Raw genomic sequence first — 20470 nt, forward strand, 5'->3', positions numbered from 1 at the left:
TTTTGTAACTCTGAATCATTTGACTGTAAAGATTGTATTCTTGACAAAATGAAAAGATTATCATTTCAAAACAAAACTTTTTTTTCTTCAAGACCACTTGAATTAGTACACTCGGATGTTTGGGGTCCTGTATCAGTAATTTCTAAAGGAGGATTTGCTTACTATATTATTTTTGTCGATGATTTCTCTCGACATACGTGGATTTACTTTCTTAAACATAAGTCTGAAGTATTTTCATACTTTCAAACATTTCATAATATGGTTAAAAACAAGTTTCAAAATGATATTACCATTTTTCGCACAGATTCAGGAGGAGAGTTTTTATCCACAGATTTTAAAAATTATCTTAAGTCACATGGCATCACACATCAAAGATCTTGTCCTTATACACTTCAACAAAATGGACTGGCAGAACGTAAACATCGTCATATTATGGAAACCACTGGGACTTTATTAATAGCAAATCAAGTCCCGAAAGACTTTTGGGCAGAAGCTGCCTTAACTGCTACCTATCTGATTAATAGGATGTCATCCTCTTCTTTACAAAATATCACTCCCATTGAAAAACTTATGAACGTTTCTCCAGACTACTCTAGATTGAGAATATTTGGGTGCAAATATTTCATATTTACCGACAAAAATGATAAACTTTCCCCTCGTGTGATTCCCTGTGCCTTTCTAGGATATGCTGAAAATCAGAAAGGTTATAGGTGTTTTGACATCAAAAATAATAGATTATATGTGTCTAGAAATGTTTCCTTTCTCGAAAAGGAGAGCTTCTTTGATTTTGAAAAACCAAAAGAAGACACTGAGTACTCTTTTTTGTTAGATCTGACATCAAAATCTGATGAATATAATCTTGACTATAACTTTGATAATGATCAAGGAATTATTGATCTTGATCATAATGTTGACAATGAAGAAGTTTATAGAGACACTAGCATTCAATATTCCAGGCGACAAGGGTCTAATCCTCCATTTGCACTTGAAAAATATTTTGACATTCCAACTAGACGATCATCCCGAGTCTCGAGGCCTCCAGGAAAGTTTGTGTCATACGAGTCTTTCTCACCTACATATAAGGCAGCCATTGCATTAATTCACTCATATGAAGAACCATCTACATATCTCCAAGCAAAAAATGATGTCAAATGGATAGAAGTCATGAAAGTTGAATTAGATGCACTAGAAAAGGCTTTTACATGGACTATTCAAGATCTTCCTCTAGGGAAGAAAACTATAGGATGTCGATGGGTTTATAAAATTAAAACCAAGAGTAATGGCACTCTTGAAAGATATAAAGCCCGATTAGTAGTCAAAGGTTATACCCAAGAATATGACATTGATTATGAAGAAACCTTTGCTCCTGTGGCTCATATGACAAATGTCAGAACCTTAATTGCCTTAGCCTCTATCAAGAAATGGTCCATTTTTCAAATGGATGTCAAAAATGCCTTTTTAAATGAAAAGCTAGTTGAAGAAGTATACATGGAACCCCCTCATGGTCTAAGTATTCCTAAGGGTAAAGCCCTTCGCTTAGAAAAAACCCTTTATGGACTTAAACAAGCACCAAAAGCTTCGTATAATAGGTTTAGTCTTATTATGATTGATATTGGTTTTCAATTCTGTTTAACTGACACTGCTTTGTTTGTTAAGAATTCTGATGCAGGAATCATTGTGCTTCTTCTTTATGTAGATGTGTGATCATGCAAAATTTTTTCTCTTTGCCTTTTTCTCTCTTTCTCTTTCTTTTTTGTCTCTTTTTCCTTTTTGAAGAGGATAAAAGAAAGAAAGAAGAGAGAAGGGAAAGAAAGAAAGAAAGAAGAGAGGAACTCTTTTGCAAGGTCTCACTTGACCTTTATTTGAAAAAGATTTTGAAATTACTCGCCTCCGTTTTTAAAAATTTGCGGAAAAAATGGAGAGACGGGATTCGCTCGTCGGTACGAGGTTCAACTGTTCCTGGCACCTTTACCAGGGGTAATTGAACCAAGGATTGAATGAATGCCTTTTGCTTTGCATAAATATTGTCTAAATAATTATTCTAGAATCCTAAATGCACAAAGAATCATGCTTGTGCAATGAAAATGCAACGATGCATGCTTTTGAGGAAATACTTCAGAAATTTTTGGATTTTTTTCCAAGTGATTTTGAAATAAGTTTTGAAATTAGGACTGATTTAGAGAAAATCGATTTTGAGACTCAGAGTCAATTTTAAAACTTGATTTTGAATTTCAAAGTGAATTGAATTTGAGAATCAAACTCAGAATTTAGATAGAGCTTGGAGGTTTTGGAGTTTGAAATGGAAATGGAGGATAAAACTTGAATTCAAATTTGAAATTTGAAATCAGAAGGGAATTTCAAAGTTGAATTGAACTTTGAATTTAGAACATTGAATTGATTTTGAAATTGAATTTTGAACTTGGAAATGAATTTGAAATTTCAAAGTTGAATTGAACTTTGAAATTGGAATATTGAAGTTTGAATTTTGAAATAAGATAGAATTGAGAATAAAAGATGAATTTGAATTTGTAAATAAGAGTTGAAAATGATTTTAGAATTTAGAAAATAAAACTGAGTTTTTGAAAGTTTATTTCAAAAATCACTTGGATGTTGGAAAATGATTTGAAAAGAAATGCAATTCTATCCTAAATGATGAATTATTTGAAAGAATTTAAAGATTGGAATTTAAAAGCATATTTCATTCTTTAATAGAATTGAAATAAGATTAGAATTATAATACACTCATGACTATGGTCACAAATATATTATAATACAATCTATATTTAAACTCTAATAAAGAATAAAATAAATTTTTGGTGCCTTTATAGGATTTGAAATGAAATTAACCTTCAATATATCCTGACTATGGCTATGAATATATTTTAAGTTAATCCACATATCAAATTTTGATAAAGGAAGGAAATTTTACAGAAATATGATGATTTTTCAAAAGAGACCCAAGTGAAGGTCTAATGTTATTCCATAAAAGATAAAAACCCTAAGTATTGTTCACATTTTGACTATGGCCATAAATGTGAATCGTTTACTTAGGATTAATTACCTCTTATTAGAAAGGTGCATGTGCCATTCGTGTTTCACCATTGTGGATTTTTGAAATAAAATTAAAAATGAGATGAAACAGATGATTTATGAGAAATACATGCTCATACATTCTATTCTAATACTAGAAATATAAAATTCTCATTAATGTCTAATTATTACAACTTTAAATTGAAATTGAAATGATAAACTCCTAATTTTAAGAAGGAAATTAACATTCTCTAAATTTTCCTGCAAAACAGAGTTAGTATAAGGCAAGACGCAAACTATAAAAAGGGAAGACTAAGGGGCTGTATTGAATTAGAATGCACATGATGATCAGAAAATGCATATGCTAAGCATTAGGCAGATGAGGAAACATACATTGGGATGTATTTATAGTATGCTAAGTAAATGAGGAGATGGATTTAAAATACATATGAGAGCTAATGAGAGAATGCATGTTACAAAGCATATGTGATGTCTAAATGATATCATGAGATATATATATAGAGAGAATGATGACTGAATCATATATATAAAGATGCTAATGAAAGTGCCTTGTCAAATTAAAATAGGTTGGATGATATGATTGGTTTGCAACAAAGGGAATCTATATTGCTAAGCACGGTCCTGTAGCCCTCAATCAACTCAAAAGGAAACGATGCTGAAATCAAAGGAATTAAGTAAACAAATTGAAACTAATGGGGAAGCCACCCCAACCGATGCCTACGCAGGTAAGTGTTACAAAAGGTATATACTGACGGGTGATTCCAGGTAGAGGAGCTGCTGTAGGAATTGGTAGCAACGAAAGATGGCTAACAAGTGAGTGTTGGGCAACATAGGTGCTGTAGGTGAGGAATCTAATAGTGAGGGTCATGCTACAGGTTTTGCTGTGGAAATCACAACAGATGGAAAGATGGAAGTAGGTGGGTTGGAGGTAATGAAAGTGTGAGAATGTACTGTTGTGGATATGGTAACAACAAGGTAGCTATATCTGAGCTGAATTGGTTCACATAGTGACATACAACAGACGTTTCAGCATTCTACTGAATAAGCCTGTCAAAGGCTTCTAATACCGACATGACATATAAAGCTTTTCCTGAACAAGCAGAAACTCCCCTGAGATATATATACTGATGGTGTCATGCCATGAGCAAAATTGAAATTGGGATCAAAGCATATGCATTTTGCAGTAAATCACAACTCAGGCTTTTAAATCAGCATGTTAAATTCAAGGTTTTAAAACTCGCCGAGTCAACTCAGCTCGGCCCTCCAACGAGTCAACCCGGCAAGGTAAACTCGTTTTGCAAAAACTTGGCCTTGACTCGGGCGAGTTTTGGGCACTTTTTTCTTTTTTCAGATGTGTTTATTAGTGCATATGAAAATTATCTCACATTTAGTGCATATGAAAATTATCAGATGTGTTTATTATATTTGCTAAGAAGCACACAACATTAGAATGAATAAAAAACTTCATTGGAAACATATAAGATTGAAATTCTTTTTTTTTTAGTTTTTACCCAAAGGTATGCTCTTAAAATCTATCAATTATATTCATGATTTCAAATTTCATCAGCCTGGTATCTATGTTAAGACAATGTTCTAAAGGCTAATTCATATAGATGCAATAAGGCTTGGCGATGTTGTTTTGTGGTGTTTGTGACGATGATACCGACCACAGATTCAGGATTTATGATTCATAAAAGGCCAAATTCAATTCATGGTCCTTAACTAGTGCTATTCATTCAATTGACTTGCAAATTACAAAATAATATATATTCCTACTTGTATTACATCCTTTAATGTACTTATACTTTTGGAAATCCTTCATAGGGAACATGTTGAGGCGATTTATTAGGGGCATATTCCTATAATTTCCAATGTCTGGGAAGGTATTTTTTTAGATAGATGCTAAGTGGTTAAGATGATCTAGGTCATATTTTTTGTTGTTTGTCACTAGTAATGACAATTTAAATGACAAACCTTTATATATTTTTATTAGTCACTAGTAATTAGGTCAAATCAAAAGTTAACAAAACCCGGTCTGAGTCACCGAGTTGACCTGTCTAGTCACGAGTCAATAAAAAACGAGTTGAGTCCCGAGTCACGGGTTTTAAAACCAAGTGTGCCGAATCACGAGTTAAATTGCAGGTAAATATACCAAGTGTGTTGCATCTGTGGCAGCAGTGAACTGGGTAAGTATGGGTAAGTAGTGATGTGAATGCAGAGTGTGAATGTAGGTGAATGCTTGTTGTAAGTTAAAGAATGAACATGCAGCAAGTGGTGACCTTGTTGTAATAGGATGTGTTGTTGTTGGTTGCAACAGGGTGAGGGCAGGAAAGTGAAGAGAATGGGTGGTATGCAGATGGCTAAATCAACGACTGATGTGCAAAAGCTAATCTACAGTGGGATGCATAGGTAGTGTGCAGGCGTGGGTAGGTAGATGGCATGGATGTGATGCAGGATTATGCATTGATGATGAAAGTGGCAGCAGGTGGAATGTAAAACATAACAAAAAATGAAAAAAAATAATGAAAAGAAAAAAAATGATACGATGAACTGCAAAAAGAGTATTGAACCTGAAAGAGCGTAAGCGGACATTTACACTTACATAAACTGAAGAAAAGGTAACAAAATAAATTGTAAAACAGAAAATAAATGTTGGAATCGATCGTTCCATTGATATTGCACTGTGTAAACCGATATTGCTATATGCAAATCGAGGTTACAGGGTGTGCGTTAATGGGGCCAAAGCAAGGGAATCAGAAATCACAGAGGGAGAAGGAGTACTTACCGTGGCTTGCTTGGCTTGGGAGAGGGCTTCCTTCGGTTGATCGGGAGAAAAACCAGAGGAATGCAGAGAAGAAAGAAGGAGAAGAAGAAGAGGAGGAAAGGGGGAGAAAGAGGAAGGAGGAGAAGCGTGATCTTGATGGGGTGAAGACGGATGGAGATCATCGACTACCCTGCGGTCTCTTTTATAACGAGAGACCGTTGGGGGGTCTTACAAATCGGGTCCCTCATTTTTCAAGTTTTTTTTAAAAAAGATGGTCCTTTTGCAAGGTTTTTCAGAAAAGGGGGTTTAAGCTAATATTTTTTGAAAACTTTTTATATTTTTGAGAGAAATTCTAAAAATATGAGGGATTTTAGGAAAATGGGATCCAAACGAGGTTTTTGAAGTATTTTTGTAAAATATTTGTTTTAAAACTTGAGGTTTTTACAAAAGAGGATTTTAAGAAAATATAGGGTTAAATTTCAGAAATTGGGTTTCAAAATGGATTTGGATCCGGGATTTTGAGAAAACATTCGAGTTTTGATCTCGAATTGAGATTGGATCTTTGAACCAATACAGAGAATTGATTTTTTTTATTTTCTGAAAGATGGAAGATCTGGGTTCAGAATTGGATTCGGATATCAGATTTGGATCGAGATTGGGTCAGATATGGAAATTGAATCCGGATTCCAGTGATTTCGATAAATAAATGGAATTTTGATCAGAAATTAATGCAATTTATTCAGAAGATGGGGCCATGGGAAAAAAATAAATTTTTTAATTTTTTGGAAAATTTGGGGTGTTCACAGGATGATATGATCATCACTGGAAGCAATAAACAGGGAGTTGAAACGATCAAAATACTTCTTAAATCTCATTTTGAAATGACTGATTTAGGCTTATTGAGATATTTTTTAGGCATTGAAGTTGCTTATTCTCCTAGAGGATATTTATTATCTCAGACTAAATTTGCTTTTGGCATTGTTTTCAGGTCTGGTATTACTGATGATAAGAAAGTAAACACTCCAGAAGTTGTTAATGTTAAAATGAAGATTGATGATGAAGAACTTCTTGCCGATCTTACTCCTTACAGACAGCTTGTCAGGGCATTTTCCTATCTATCCATTACCAGACCAGATATAGCACATGTTGTTCACACAGCAAGTCAGTTTCAATATGCTCTTACTTCTGTTCATATGGGAGCAATCATGCGTAGTATCAGATACATCCAGTCCTCTCTTTCACGAGGACTTTTCTTGTCCTCTTCCTCGTCTCTTGATTTACTTGCATATACTGATGCCGATTGGGGAGGTGATCCCAATAACAGACACTCAACCACTAGTTTTTGTGTCTTTTTAGGTGAATCATTAATCTCGTGGAGGTGTAAAAAGCAACAGAAAGTATCTCTATCATCCACTGAAGTTGAATACAGAGCTATGGCAACCACGATCATAGAAGTAGTTTGGCTCCGACGACTGCTTGCTGACATGGGAGCTGAAACAACAAAAACTTCACAGATGTGCTGTGACAATAAAAGTGCGATCTACATTGCAAGTAACAGAACATTTCACGAATGCACCAAACACATCGAAATGGATTGTCACTACGTCAGAGAAGAATATCTACATGAGACAATTGATCTGTCATATGTTACTTTAGAATATCAATTAGCAGACTTCTTTACAAAGCCTCTCGCTGCTCCCCGGTTTCACTTTCTCTTAGACAAACTTTCGCTCATTGTACCGTAAGTTTGAGGGGGAGTATTAAAATCTAAACTTGTAAACATATATATATATATATTATATATATAAATAATAAATTTTCTTTTTTTGTATTTTTTCTTTTTCTGTTTTTTGTATTTTGTCATCTAGTTCAATTTGAACTAGAATGACATAACTAGTCAAGTCTTAAGACTTGACTAGCAATAGAGTAGTTGGAGCTCTATTTAGAGTCGTTGGACTCAGACTCTATTGAGTTTCTCATTCTCTCCCTCTCTCATACTGTGTATATATAGGGGTACAACCCCTCTTGTAATGTATGCAAAATGCTTCTTAAGCATTGCTTTCTCCTTGTTCAATAAAAGAATATTTTTATTCCTTGTTTCCTTTTATACCCTTCTTAAGGGTTATGCTTAAATGTCTTGTTAAGACATCATTTTGAATCTTAGTTCGTGTTTGGAAGGTCATCATCTCATTTCAGAGAGTACTTGGGGGAAACCACAACACCACTGATTCAAGGCTCCCAAATAGCAGAGAGAGTATGAGAGCATTGGGGGAAACCACAACACAGCTGATTCAAGGCTCCCAAACAGAGCCTTTATTGCAAAAACAATCTTGTTGCTACTCTGAAGAGAGGACATTTAACATTGGATATTTGATTGGTTCATGTACTCTTACCAGAATTCCAATATTTTGCCACAACTACTATTTCAGAGCAGCTTGTGTTGAAAGCGACGTGGTCTTTTTTGTGTTTTTTCTCCTCACAGTTCGGTTGATTGCTATTCTTTGACTTTCCATCTCGTACTGAACCAAGGATATCAAAGTTAAAGAGATGATCTGATTAATTTTGCATTAGAAAGTGGCAGGAATAAAGGGGGATGTCCTAGTAAGATCAAGCTTGTAAATGTCTTCTTGTTGTTGCAGGATATTGAAGGCGATAACTGGTATGTTAAGTTGTCTTACGGACCTCGGTGGGCCACATATTTTGTTGGTTCAGGTATTTGATCCTTTTCCACATATTCTATCAGTCAACTTAGACTCTCTCTCTCTCTCTCAACTTGTTCCGTATTTGTAGGTGCATTGACAATCATCGTCCTGTTGGTCTTCAAGTTTGTAAGCAAGTTCAGATCTACAGTCGGGGATAGGACCCTTCATCAATCTGAGATAGTAGCACCTGAGCGAACCCCTTTGATCCCAGACAATGATGATGACTTGACCAGTTGTGGGTCGTCATACGATTCTGCTTCCAATGACGAAGAGGGGCATGAAGACAGGGTCGGGGGCTCAGCTTCTGCTGAAGCGAAAACTCTAAATGAAGGTGAAACCGACAGTCAGCGCCGGTTGTGTGTTATTTGCTTTGATTCTCCGAGGGACAGTTTCTTCCTTCCGTGTGGGCACTGTGCAGTTTGTTTTACATGTGGCACGAGGTGAGTGCACCATGTTCCACTTGGAATTACGATCGCTTTTTGTGTTTTGATGTTCTATTTCTTTTCCTTGGATATTGAAATGTTAATCCACCCAGATTGATGTGGTTTGGACCGTGCAGGATTGCAGAGGAACCGGGGATTTGTCCCATTTGTAGAAGGAAAACCAAGAAAGTTAGAAAGATATTTACAGTTTAAGACGGAGTTTTGTGGAAGAATAGAAGATGGTGGCTGCACGATATAGTGGTGTGACTCAACGTCATGTTAGATGAGTCAAACCTACGTGTTAAGGATTGAGCAAAATTCTCCAAACGCATTGCGTAGAGAAGGATAGTGAACCTTCTTTTGTTTGCTGCCCTACGAAGTTTGAGTTGTTTTCTCGCTGAAAAACTCTCTTTTTTATTTTGCATTTTCCGTAAGCTGACTGATAGAAAATGTGGTTGAGCGGTGGAGGGTGCCAATATCTAAGGATATGACTTATGTTCCACTGGAAGGGTTGCAGGATTTCGTGATTGAGAAGTATGCGAGTGCCGAAAGCTTCATCTTTAGGGAAGAATGGTCTTAATACAAGTGTGCGCTGTACGTGATCAAAAAATGTAGCAAGCGCTGTTACAATTTTTTGCATCATTATTTATTGGAAAAGAAATTGGTACTTAGCGAATATTTATAATTTGTTTCATGCTCAGCGGCTTCCAGTTTCTTGTATTGTAGTGTACTGACGCTATACAAGCGTGGCAACATTTGAGAGAGAGAGTGTTCCGCCAATCAAGCTACCTGAACTTTCATCGCTCTCTAAACAGTGACGATAAGCTATGAGAATTTAATCAAATCCGTGTTTTCTGTTGGTAAATGATAAATCCTCATCAATTTCCACGCGCGTGGCAGTACCTGCTGCAGCAACAAAAGCAATGGATCGCTGAGGCTGCGTGCGTGTATGTTCCCATGCACTAAGGCAATAATGTTACGTGCACGTCCCCATCTACAGCCAACAACATTTACATGCAAAAACAAACGGCCATCTTCTGATGCATAAAATGGAAAATAACGAACAGAAGATGGAAGAGTACCGACTCCTCTTTATGTTAATGCTACGGATAGAGCTCATTTGCATCTGTAGGAAACGTGTATTACGTATTTTAAATGCGAACGTAGTCCGGGAAAACCCCACGGTGAGGGTGTTGTGTGTTCTCCCCGGAACGAGGAATATCTTGAGACCTGCGATAATTCATGTCAATGTTGCCCATGATGACTTTATAATAAAATAATATATAAAAAAGGTGGATATGCTTTTGGCTGAAATGTCCTTCCATAAGATAGATATGCATTGGACGAAAATGTCCTCCCGCTCCCGTTTAATAGATTTGCACGTTCGTTCTGCCTTTGTTTTTAGCTTGTGCTACAACACATGGCTGACTTCTCGTTCTTGCCTTGTGTAAGATAGAAAATCTTTTCGAGTTTGTTCCTACCTCGTGAAGATAACTATAAATCGAACGACTGGTTTGATCATTGGTGGGCGTCATAGGGGGATTTGTCGGCCATCTCTTTTTACAATCTTCTCTTCTTCGTTTTTGTTAGGCAGTATGGAAAAAAGCAATGACGCGCAAACATTTGAACAAGTGTCATTAAAGCATGGTGAGTACCTTTCCATGTCATCATGCTATTGTTAAAGAACGTATGTCATCGTGAGTGTCATTAAGGCGTTATTTTGTTATTGCAGCTAGATTTTATCGTTTTGACGGTTGGAAACTTGAAGATATTTGTAAGGTGGTGGGATCTGTTGACAAGAATTCTTGGTTACAGATGCGAACAAGGGTCTCTACCCCATCCGCTATCGTCCATTCACTCAGTATATGCAATGTAACGCAAATCGCGGTTGTAGTAACATGTATATCGATTTGTGAGATATTATTTTGTTTGTTAATATCAATTTGTAATATATTATGTTGAATTGTTGTATATCGATTTGTAAGATATTATGTATTTTCTAGTGTCGATTTGTGAGATATTATTTTGTTTGTTAATATTGATTTGTAATATATTATGCTGAATTGTCATATATCAATTTGTAAGATATTATGTGTTTTCTAGTGTCAATTTGTGAGATATTGTTTTGTTTGTTAATATCGATTTGTAATATATTATGTTGAATTACCGTATATCGATTTGTAAGATATTATGTGTTTTCTAGTGTTGATTTGTGAGATATTGTTTTGCTTGTTAATATCAATTTGTAATATATTATGCTGAATTGTCGTATATCGATTTGTAAGATATTATGTGTTTTCTAGTGTCGATTTGTGAGATATTGTTTTGGTTGTTAATATCGATTTGTAATATATTATGCTGAATTGTCGTATATCGATTTGTAAAATATTATGCTGAATTGTCGTATACCGATTTGCAATATATTATGCTGAATTATCGTTTATCGATTTGTAAGATATTATGTTTTTTCTAGTGTCGATTTGTAAGATATGGTTTTGTTTGTTATTATTGATTTGTAAGCTATTTTGTTGAATATTTGATACTGTGATTCATTCAATCATTTTTTTGACTTGCTTAACTAATCGGTAGTTGTTGTTATATGCGTCTTGAATAAATTGTAATAAACGTATGCTCTGGCTAATGCAAATTGATATTTTGCTCATGACAGTATTGATCATATCAACTAGTTGCAGTAAAGATGGTGTATCTTAATCATTGGAAAGTCATGGAACAACGAGCATTTGTACTATCGACGCACCTGAAGAAGTGAATATGTCCACTAATGATGCACATGATAAGAAGGGTGCAGGCATTGGATTCACTCTTGACTTGAATATTCCAGCAGACGAAATGCAATTCGATAATGAGGTAGACGATCATGACAGTGCACTTTATAATGCACCTCAAGTCTACATGATAGTACACTTGACTTTGTTCCCGTAGAGGGAATGCAGTTTAATAATGAGGAAGTTGCATACAAATTTTACAATGATTATGCCTTAAAACTTGACTTCAGTGTTAGAAGGTATTCTTAAGCAAAAAATGCACAGGGTGTCATGGTGAGAAAGGCATATGTTTGTTCTAAGCAAGGTTGGAAGAAGTCAAGTGGAAATCCAACAAGGACCAAGCTAGATTCAAGATGTGGCTTCTATAAATGGTTTCAGGATTATCTCTTATCCTGAACGAGAAATGAATAAAGATTGACAAAATTTGATAAAATTGATGAAAACTTGATAAAAAAAATGATGAGAATTGATAAAGAATGATAAAAATTGATAAAACTAAAAAAAATTAATGAAAATCGATAAAATTGAGAAAGAGAAAGAGTTTATTTGATCCTGCCTGCAAACAGGTTTTCTGAAAAATGAATTTTCATGAAATAATAAAAAAAATGCCCCAGTATAACTGGGAAGGAAGAATAGTATTTGAAGAAGGCTGTTTGAGAAAAATAAGAGAACTTGAAAATGGGATATTTAGAAAAAAAAATGTAGAAGAAATTTTGACAAAAGAAGAAATCTGGTTGACAAAAATGATATCCCATTACTAGGGATTGGGTCGTCACAGAAATTGCAACAATCACATTGTTTCTCTGTGAGAAGGAATAAACAATTAAAATATGAACAAATGCTATTTTGAAAAGGACATCTCTTGACAAAAGAGATTTTATTGTGAAAAGGCAAAGAATAGAATCAGAAGATATACTGAAAGATAGGAAGAAAATTTGAAAAATAGATTGAAAATTTTGAAATTTGAAAAGTTGCAGGCAAGATCAAAGAAATTGAATAAATCAGAAGAGAAAAAAGAAAAATACACCTGTACTTTGAAAAATAGAAGAAGACTTTAAAAAATGACTCTGAAGAGACATGGAAAGAGAAAAGTATACCTAGATTTTGAGAAAAAGTTTATAAATAATGTCCAGGGTTTAAGAAAATTATGAAAGAATAAAGAATGAGAAACACATAATCCTGGATTTTGAGAAAATAAAGGAATTTTTTAAAATAAACATCTAGGGTTTTGAAAAAGGTGAAGTAAATAAGAATTTACAAGATAATATCGACAAAAGAAGTCAATCTATACAAGCAATGATGCACAGAACAACACTCCCTAGAAGTTGACTCTAGATGCAATATTTGAAATGGCTTGTAGGACCTTAATCCTAACTCTAGGTTTCAAATCATCTGATTCTGATCAAGGTATGCCGATATACTCAAGCCGAAGCTCGAAGTACGTGGCATAGAAATATTTCTTCGGTTCTAAGGTAATGGCTTCCCAACATCCTTGAGCACCTACCGATATACTTCGGACTATGGCCCTTAAGTACGTGGTAGGGGGTGTTAACCCAAATAAGTGGTCCAGTTGTGAGGCTCTCTCCCAAACTATGGTTCAGTGAGACAGCCCAACAACGTGAAGACTGGAACAATATAGGTAGGGATGTTTTCGAAAACATGTTCAACATGCAATAAAACCTAGATGTTTCTAATGCAAGTCCTAAAGAGATAGAATTTAAATGAAGAAAAGCATACACTTACGTACATTATTTGCATTCAATCCCTAGAATTGAGGAGAGTTGTATTTCAGACCTAAGTCTAAGTGAGCATGAATAATCTCCTCAATATGGTCCCACCAAACCAAACTTAAATCCTATATGCTCTTATGTCAGCTTAGGACAGAGTCTAGGCTCCTAAGGTTTGCATGGAAATGAAGCTGACATTTGAAAAATAAAGACTTAGATAATATCAAAGCAAAGCAAAAGACACAAATTCAACCAAACGAAGACGAGTCCCATCACGATCGCCAAATCTATGATCATTGCAAAAATTTTCCTATTTGTTTCTCTCTTTTTCCTTCTCTTTCCCTTTCTAGCCTCTATTCCCTTTTTGAAGGGGAAAAAAATAGAAAATGAGAGAGAAAAGAAAAGAAAGACGAGAGAGGAACTCTTTTGCAAAGGTCTCACTTGACCTAAATTTTGAAAATGTTTTAAAAATTACTTGCCTCCATTTTTTACAGTTTACGGGAAAATGGAGAGACGGGATTTGCTCATCGGTACGAGGTTCGACCATTCCTGACACCTTTACTAGAGGTAATCGAACCAAAGATCGAATTTATGCTTTTTGCTTTGCCTAAATATTGTTTAAGAATTTACTCTAAGTCTAAAATGCACAAAGAATCATGCTTGTACAATGCAAATGCAAAGATGTATGCTTTTGAGAAGAATAATTTTTAAAACCTTTGGATTTATCCAAGTGATTTTTGAAATAAATTTGAAGACACTTGGGGGAAAAGGTTGAAATTGATTTAAAAAAAGTTAGACTTTGAATTCTAACTTAGAACTTTGAGCAATGGATCTGGAAGAAGAGACTTTGAAATTCTAAGTCTTGGAATAATCAAAGTTTGGAAAATAAATTTTGGATGAAGAGAAAAGGAGAATTTGAATTTGAATTTAGAATTTTGAGAAAAAATGAAGTTTTAAAGTCAGAATGGACTTTGAATTTGAATGGATCGATTCTGAAAAAAGGAATTCTTAATTTCAGAACCTAAAAGAGGAATAGAATTTGGATTTAGACTTAAGAAATAGATTTAAAGATGGTTTTAGAAATAGGAAGTGAAATGGGAATCTTGAAATCCAGATGAGATTTGAAAATGGGATTGAGTTTGGAATTGGAAATCAAATTGGAAAATGGGATTGGATTTGAAAATCTGAATCCAAGATGGAATCAGATTTGAAAACTGGAATCCTAGATGAAATTGGATTTGAAATCTGAAATCCTAGATGAGATTGGATCCAAAATTTGGAATCCAAGATGGAATTAGGTTCAAACCTGGAATCCAATATGGAATTGGATTTGAAGTCTGGAATCCTAGATGGGGTTTGGTTTTTAAATCTGGAATCCAAGAGGGAATTTGGATTTGAAATCTAAAATCTAATATGGAACTTAGAAGATGGATCTAGATTCTGAGAAATTTTGATGAGATCTGAAGATGGATCTGAACCATTGTTATCATCGCAAAAATTTTCCCCCTCCCTCTGCGAGAGAGAAAACGATTCTGCGAGTCAAACTCGACCAAAGTTTTTGAAAATGGTTTTAAAAATTACTCGCCTCCGTTTTGAAAATTTGCGGGAAAATTCCATGGAATGGGATCCGCCTGTCGGTACGAGGTTCAACCGTTCTTGGCGCCTTTACCAGGGGTAATCGAACCAAGGATCAAATGTGTGCTTTAACTTTACTCAAATATCTAAATCATGTTCTATTTTCCTAGAATGCACAGAGAATCAGACATGTGCTATAGAATTTTGAAAAGATGAAAGTTTTGAAAGGATGATGTTTGCTTGAAAAATTGAAATATACTTAGAAAATGTCTGGAAAAGTGCTTGAAAATGGAATTCCTGGGAAAATCATTGAATTTCATTGAAAATCAAAAATTGTATTGGAAAATGAATCTTGAATGAAACATGGATTCTCAGGAAAACTTGGACTTTGAGAAAATCAATTTTGAGGTTTGGATTGCTTTTCTAAGGAAATACATTTGAGAATTCTGAGAAAATCAAGAAGTTCATTGGAAAAGGATTTTTGAAATGGCAAATGGATTTTAAGGAAAACGAGAAACTCTGAGAAAATTGATTTTTGGAATTTGGGTTTGAAATGAAAATCAATTTCTGAAGGAGATTGGAGAATTCTGAGAAACCAACTTCTGAAATAATTCAAGGAACTTTGGAAAAATCGATTTTGAGATTTGAAAATGAAATTAAGAATGTAGAAATCTTGATTTGAACTTGGGAAATACTTTGAAATCACATTTGAAAATTCAGAGTTCTGAGAAAGACTTGGAATTTTTTGGGAAAATCGATTTCTCTAAAATGGAATTGGGAAATGAGTTTAAAAATGATGCAAATTGAATGAATGAATGAATATGAATTTGAAAGATATTTTATTGAGGAATTGAGAAAATCCTTTTGAGTTTTGAGAAATGCAGTACATTTTTGAAATTAGCCTAAGAGTGTAGGCTGAATGTGGATAATACGAATATCACAAATCTTGGTTTTCTTCGTATTCTGACTATGGCCATAAATATGAATCCCACCAAATTTGTAAACTCTCTAAGAGCTTGTACACGTGTCATTCGTGTCAACCATAGTGATTTTGAAAAATGAGCATATGCATCATACATAAGATATTAGAAATTGCAAAAATTAAGCTATATGCAATGCAATCCTATTCTAAGCTGAAAAGTAACTCTTATTCCAAATTATTACATATGATATTCCATTGATTTAAAATAAAAGAAAATAAAAGTCTTCTTCCTGGATATTCCTGCAAAACTAGAAAACATGTTAGCACAGAAATGTAGGTTTATCTGAATTTACCCGAAAATATTAGAAATTATCGAATATTATTCAGATACAAACCCTAATTCATACCCCCTTTGATATAAACATGACAAATAAGTAATAAAATTCGAAAATAAACTTCAAAATTCAAAATTAGAGTAAAAATTATCAAAATACACCAGATGACCTTGAAATCAGGGTTTTCTGAAAGATTTTTTGTAAAATTTGGAAATTTGAAAATCAAATGAAATAAAATTAAATATAATGATATTCATGAAAATTTAGAAAATTAAAGATTGAAATTTCGAAATTGAGGTCAAAATGACCAAAATGCCCCTGATAACAAGACTGTGGCCTTGAAACCAGAGTTTTTTGAAATAAATTTTTCAAAAATGGGAAATGTGAAATGCAAATGATATTGAAATTGATCCTAATGTGATATGATATGCTTATTCACATGATGAAAATCCTAAAATGGCAAAAATATCACAAATTACTGAATTTGACTTGATTTTCGCTTGATTTTCGCCTTTGAATTTAAAAGTAAACTAACACACAAGGTAAATAAACTTGGATTTGAGCCAAATTTGGCATGTACACCTAGACTAACCCTAAAAACAAAATGAAGCTTGAAAATCTATATTTTTGATATTTTTTAATATAAAAATTAGCTAAAATCCTAAAAATCAAGATTTTGCCTAAAATGCTAACTCTAAACTGAATTGAGGGTATTAAAACACAATAAAAAATCCCCAAATTTTGTGGGGTGACAGACGACAGTTAGGAAAAGATTTTTTTCTTTTACAGATTTTAGTTTTGACCTATGGTCAGAGCTTGACAGCTCCGGCAAGTCGGATCAGAATTTGGCGACTCTAGGACTTAGGGCAGACTGACAGGTTTCGGGACAAATTATGAAAAAATTAGCAAACAGTAGATAAAATGACTAAAATTTTGGGAGAATGTCTCTGACAAATATAATAAAAATTCCTTTTTTTACAGTATTAGGATTCGGGCTATAGTTTGGAAGAGAGCAGAGGATTATCAGGGATCTAGATCTCTGTAATTCTCAGACATTGGAATTTGACAGACAGAAAATTTAATTCCAGGAAAAATATCTAGAATGCTCTTTAAATTATCAAATTTTGGGGATTGACAAAGAAAATGGTGAGGAACAACTTTTCTGTTGGAAGTTTTGACATTCAACCTACAGGTTGAAGCATCACAGCGAATTAAGGTCGGTCTAGACCCTGACAAGGGAAAATTGAGATTTTTACAGATTTCGAGAAAACTTGATTTTTAGCAGAAATTAAACCTTATTAAAAAAATCTAAAAAAATACTGAGAAACAATAGATTCCAATAGGGATCCACTGTATTTTTTTGAGGAAGATTTGGATCATCCATCTAAGAGATCTCAGGTGTTCTTGTCTGCTAAAATAGAATAGGGAATTTCTGGAGGGGTAGAATCTCGACTTGGGATTCGATTTTTAGAATAAAGTTGCAGAACTCGAGTTAAATCAAATATTTGGCAAGGAATCAATAACATGCAAATCTATTTAATATAAAATTCTTGAGATTTATTGATGAAAATTTATGCATGAAATAACGATTGGACAACATACAAATAAATTGAAATCTATAAATCCTAAGTCAAAAACTAATAAGAAACTATACTATATGAATGAAATGACTAGAAAATATTGAAATCAACCTAGATGTAATATAAAATGTCATGAAATATGATAATAAAAACAAAATTACAGGGAGACATGCTTGAAATTTACTTTTGCTCTTTAAGAAAAGGATTCAATCCATATGAATGAATCTCCCTTCTTATATAGCATAAACATGTAAGATGAAAGTCTTGATTATTCCGATCATTTTAAGAACATAAATCACTCCTACACAGCCGTATATTCAGCCTTTGGGCTGATTCTACATCATCTCCATGAAAGTCATGCTTGAAGTACAGTATTGTTGGGTGGCAAATAAAAAAAATCATATGTAAACCAATATGACATTCGTCAAGCAAAAAGAAGGGACTCACCTTGACTTCAAATGGTTGGAGTGGCGGCAACTTGCTTGATGGAAGGTAGGTGGTCAGTGGATGTGTGTTGGTTGAAGGGGGCTGTTGGTGATGCTGGAAGCAATGGTGATGGAGGGTTGAAGGGATGCAACCAAGAGGTTGCTGAAGGTTGGTGGATTGCTTGAAAGCGATGGCTGGACCTTGTTGGGCTGATGCTACACACTTGAAGGAGATGGTGGCTGGAAGCTGCTACGGGAGTTAAAGGGGAAGAAGGTGGACTGCTGGGCGTTGGAATGGCTGGAGTCGGCTTCTTGATGGGCTGGAGTTATAGATGTTGGAACCAACTGGTGCAATGGAGGCTGGAGATGGCTGGACGCCTCTTAGAGGAGGGTTGCTTCAAGAGTGTATGGTGAAGGTGGTTGTAGCTCCAAGGTTGGGGTTGTTGATGGTTGGATCCAAAGAGGAGCCAAGAGAGAGGAGAGAGAGAGGGAGTGAATGAGCGAGGGTTGAGAAGAAGCTCACGTATGGTTGTTTGGGAGAGAGAGAATGAGAGAAATGAGAGTTAGGCTGAGATGAGGGAGGGTAAAGGGGTTCCAACGTATGCTTCTTAGAGGAATAGAAAGTGCAGAATAGGTTTTTAACATGGCTGGACAAAAGAAAGGGGAAAGAAAGAAAGGAGGGGAAGAAGGAAGGAAAGAAGGAGAAGGAAGAAGGAAAGAAAGAAGAAAAGGGAAAAGGAAAGAAATAAGGAAGAGAGGGAAGAAAGAAGAGGGGAAGAAAAGAGTGTTACGTGAATGAAGAGGGAAAGAAAGGGAAGGAAGAAAGAAAAAGAAGGAAGAAAAAGAAGAAAGAAGGAAAAGAAGAAAGGAAAGAAAAGAAAGAGAAGAAGGAAAGAAAAATGGAGGAAGAAAAGGAAATAAAGAGGGCTAGGGGGGTCGACCCTTTTGTGAGTCCCACATAATAAAAAAAATAAAATTAAATAATGAGAAATGAAGGATATATATATATTGTTAAAAAGGAATGCAAATGGATGAGTCATCTCAGAGTGGGCCCAATTTCCAAATTTGAAATTCATTTTGAAGATTAGAGGGGTAAAATAGTCTTTTAAAAAAAATCCAGATAAAATGGGCTATTTTTGGCAGTTTTTAAAATGAACTCCGATTTTGAAGTTTCATACCCCGTTGCGAAGCAAATCCAGTGTAGAATTTAAAATTTTGAGTTTGAAAGAAATCTGAATTGTTTTTCTCGAGAAAATATTTCCAATTTTAGAATCTTGGGGGTAAAACTGTCAATTTTGGAAACCCAGGGTTTGAAATTGATTTCTGAAAAACTTTTAAAACTCAATCTGGACTGAAATTTATAAAAATGAAGTTCTGAATCTCGAAAATGAAATGAAATGTGATAAAATGATGAGAAATGATAAGAAATGCTATATGAAATACATACCCTGAATGAAGAATTTTGGATATTGGACTTTGATTGGCACTTGTACAAGTTCAAAAAGTGTAAATATTGATAAAATTTGCAAAATGGTTTTCGGGCTCTACTGAACCAGAGTGACACTGAAAATTGGAGTTTGAACTGATTTGAACTAAAATGAACTGCATTGAGCTGGGTTTTAGGGTTTCAGAACTCAAGTGAATTGACAAGACACTAACTCAACTGAACTTCCAGACTAAATTGTCAAGAAAAGATGCCATTTTTAGAGAAATTGTACGAAATGGTCACTGGAGTGAAGTGAATTACAGACGAAAGCTGGGTTTGAGCTTGAACAAAGATGAGCAATACTGAGATGAACTAAAATCGAAGCTCGAACACTAACTCCACTCACTGGACTTAACTCAATTTCAGCTCAATGAGCTTAAATGGGCTAAAATGGACTCCTGGATACTTGGAAGTATATTTGAACTGAAACTGGAGCACTTGAACTCCTGGTGAGCTCAAGCTAGACTCCGGAGAATAGAATTGACTGGGGATGACTGACTCTGAGACAATTGGCTTGGATTTGAGTGAGAAATGATCCCATTTTGGCAGGAATGGTCAGAAATGAATATAGTTTGTTCATTGTGAGCTCAGGTGAGCTAGAAATGACTGATATTCTAACTGTTCTGAACCAACCAATGTGCTTGGTTGACTCTAACTGACTAGGGTCCGGGATGACCTAGGGGTAAAATGATAAT

At 34.7% G+C, this 20470-nt stretch overlaps 1 protein-coding gene across 2 annotated transcripts in view; it reads left to right on the forward strand.

Moving 5' to 3' along the window:
• Positions 1-9639, forward strand: part of LOC149833574 (E3 ubiquitin-protein ligase APD2-like) — a 69835-nt gene extending 60196 nt beyond the window's left edge. For both annotated transcript variants that reach the window (XM_090010872.1, XM_090010873.1), the window contains exons 8-10: positions 8455-8527; positions 8606-8957; positions 9077-9639. In XM_090010872.1, coding sequence (XP_089866998.1) covers positions 8455-8527; positions 8606-8957; positions 9077-9152 — 501 coding nt within the window. In that variant the 3' untranslated portion in view covers positions 9153-9639. The remainder of the gene's footprint in view (positions 1-8454; positions 8528-8605; positions 8958-9076) is intronic.
• Positions 9640-20470: the final 10831 nt, after the last annotated feature.

This window comes from Nuphar pumila, chromosome 6, assembly GCF_984573655.1.
Source record: "Nuphar pumila chromosome 6, dmNupPumi1.hap1.1, whole genome shotgun sequence".
Taxonomy (NCBI): Eukaryota; Viridiplantae; Streptophyta; class Magnoliopsida; order Nymphaeales; family Nymphaeaceae; genus Nuphar; species Nuphar pumila.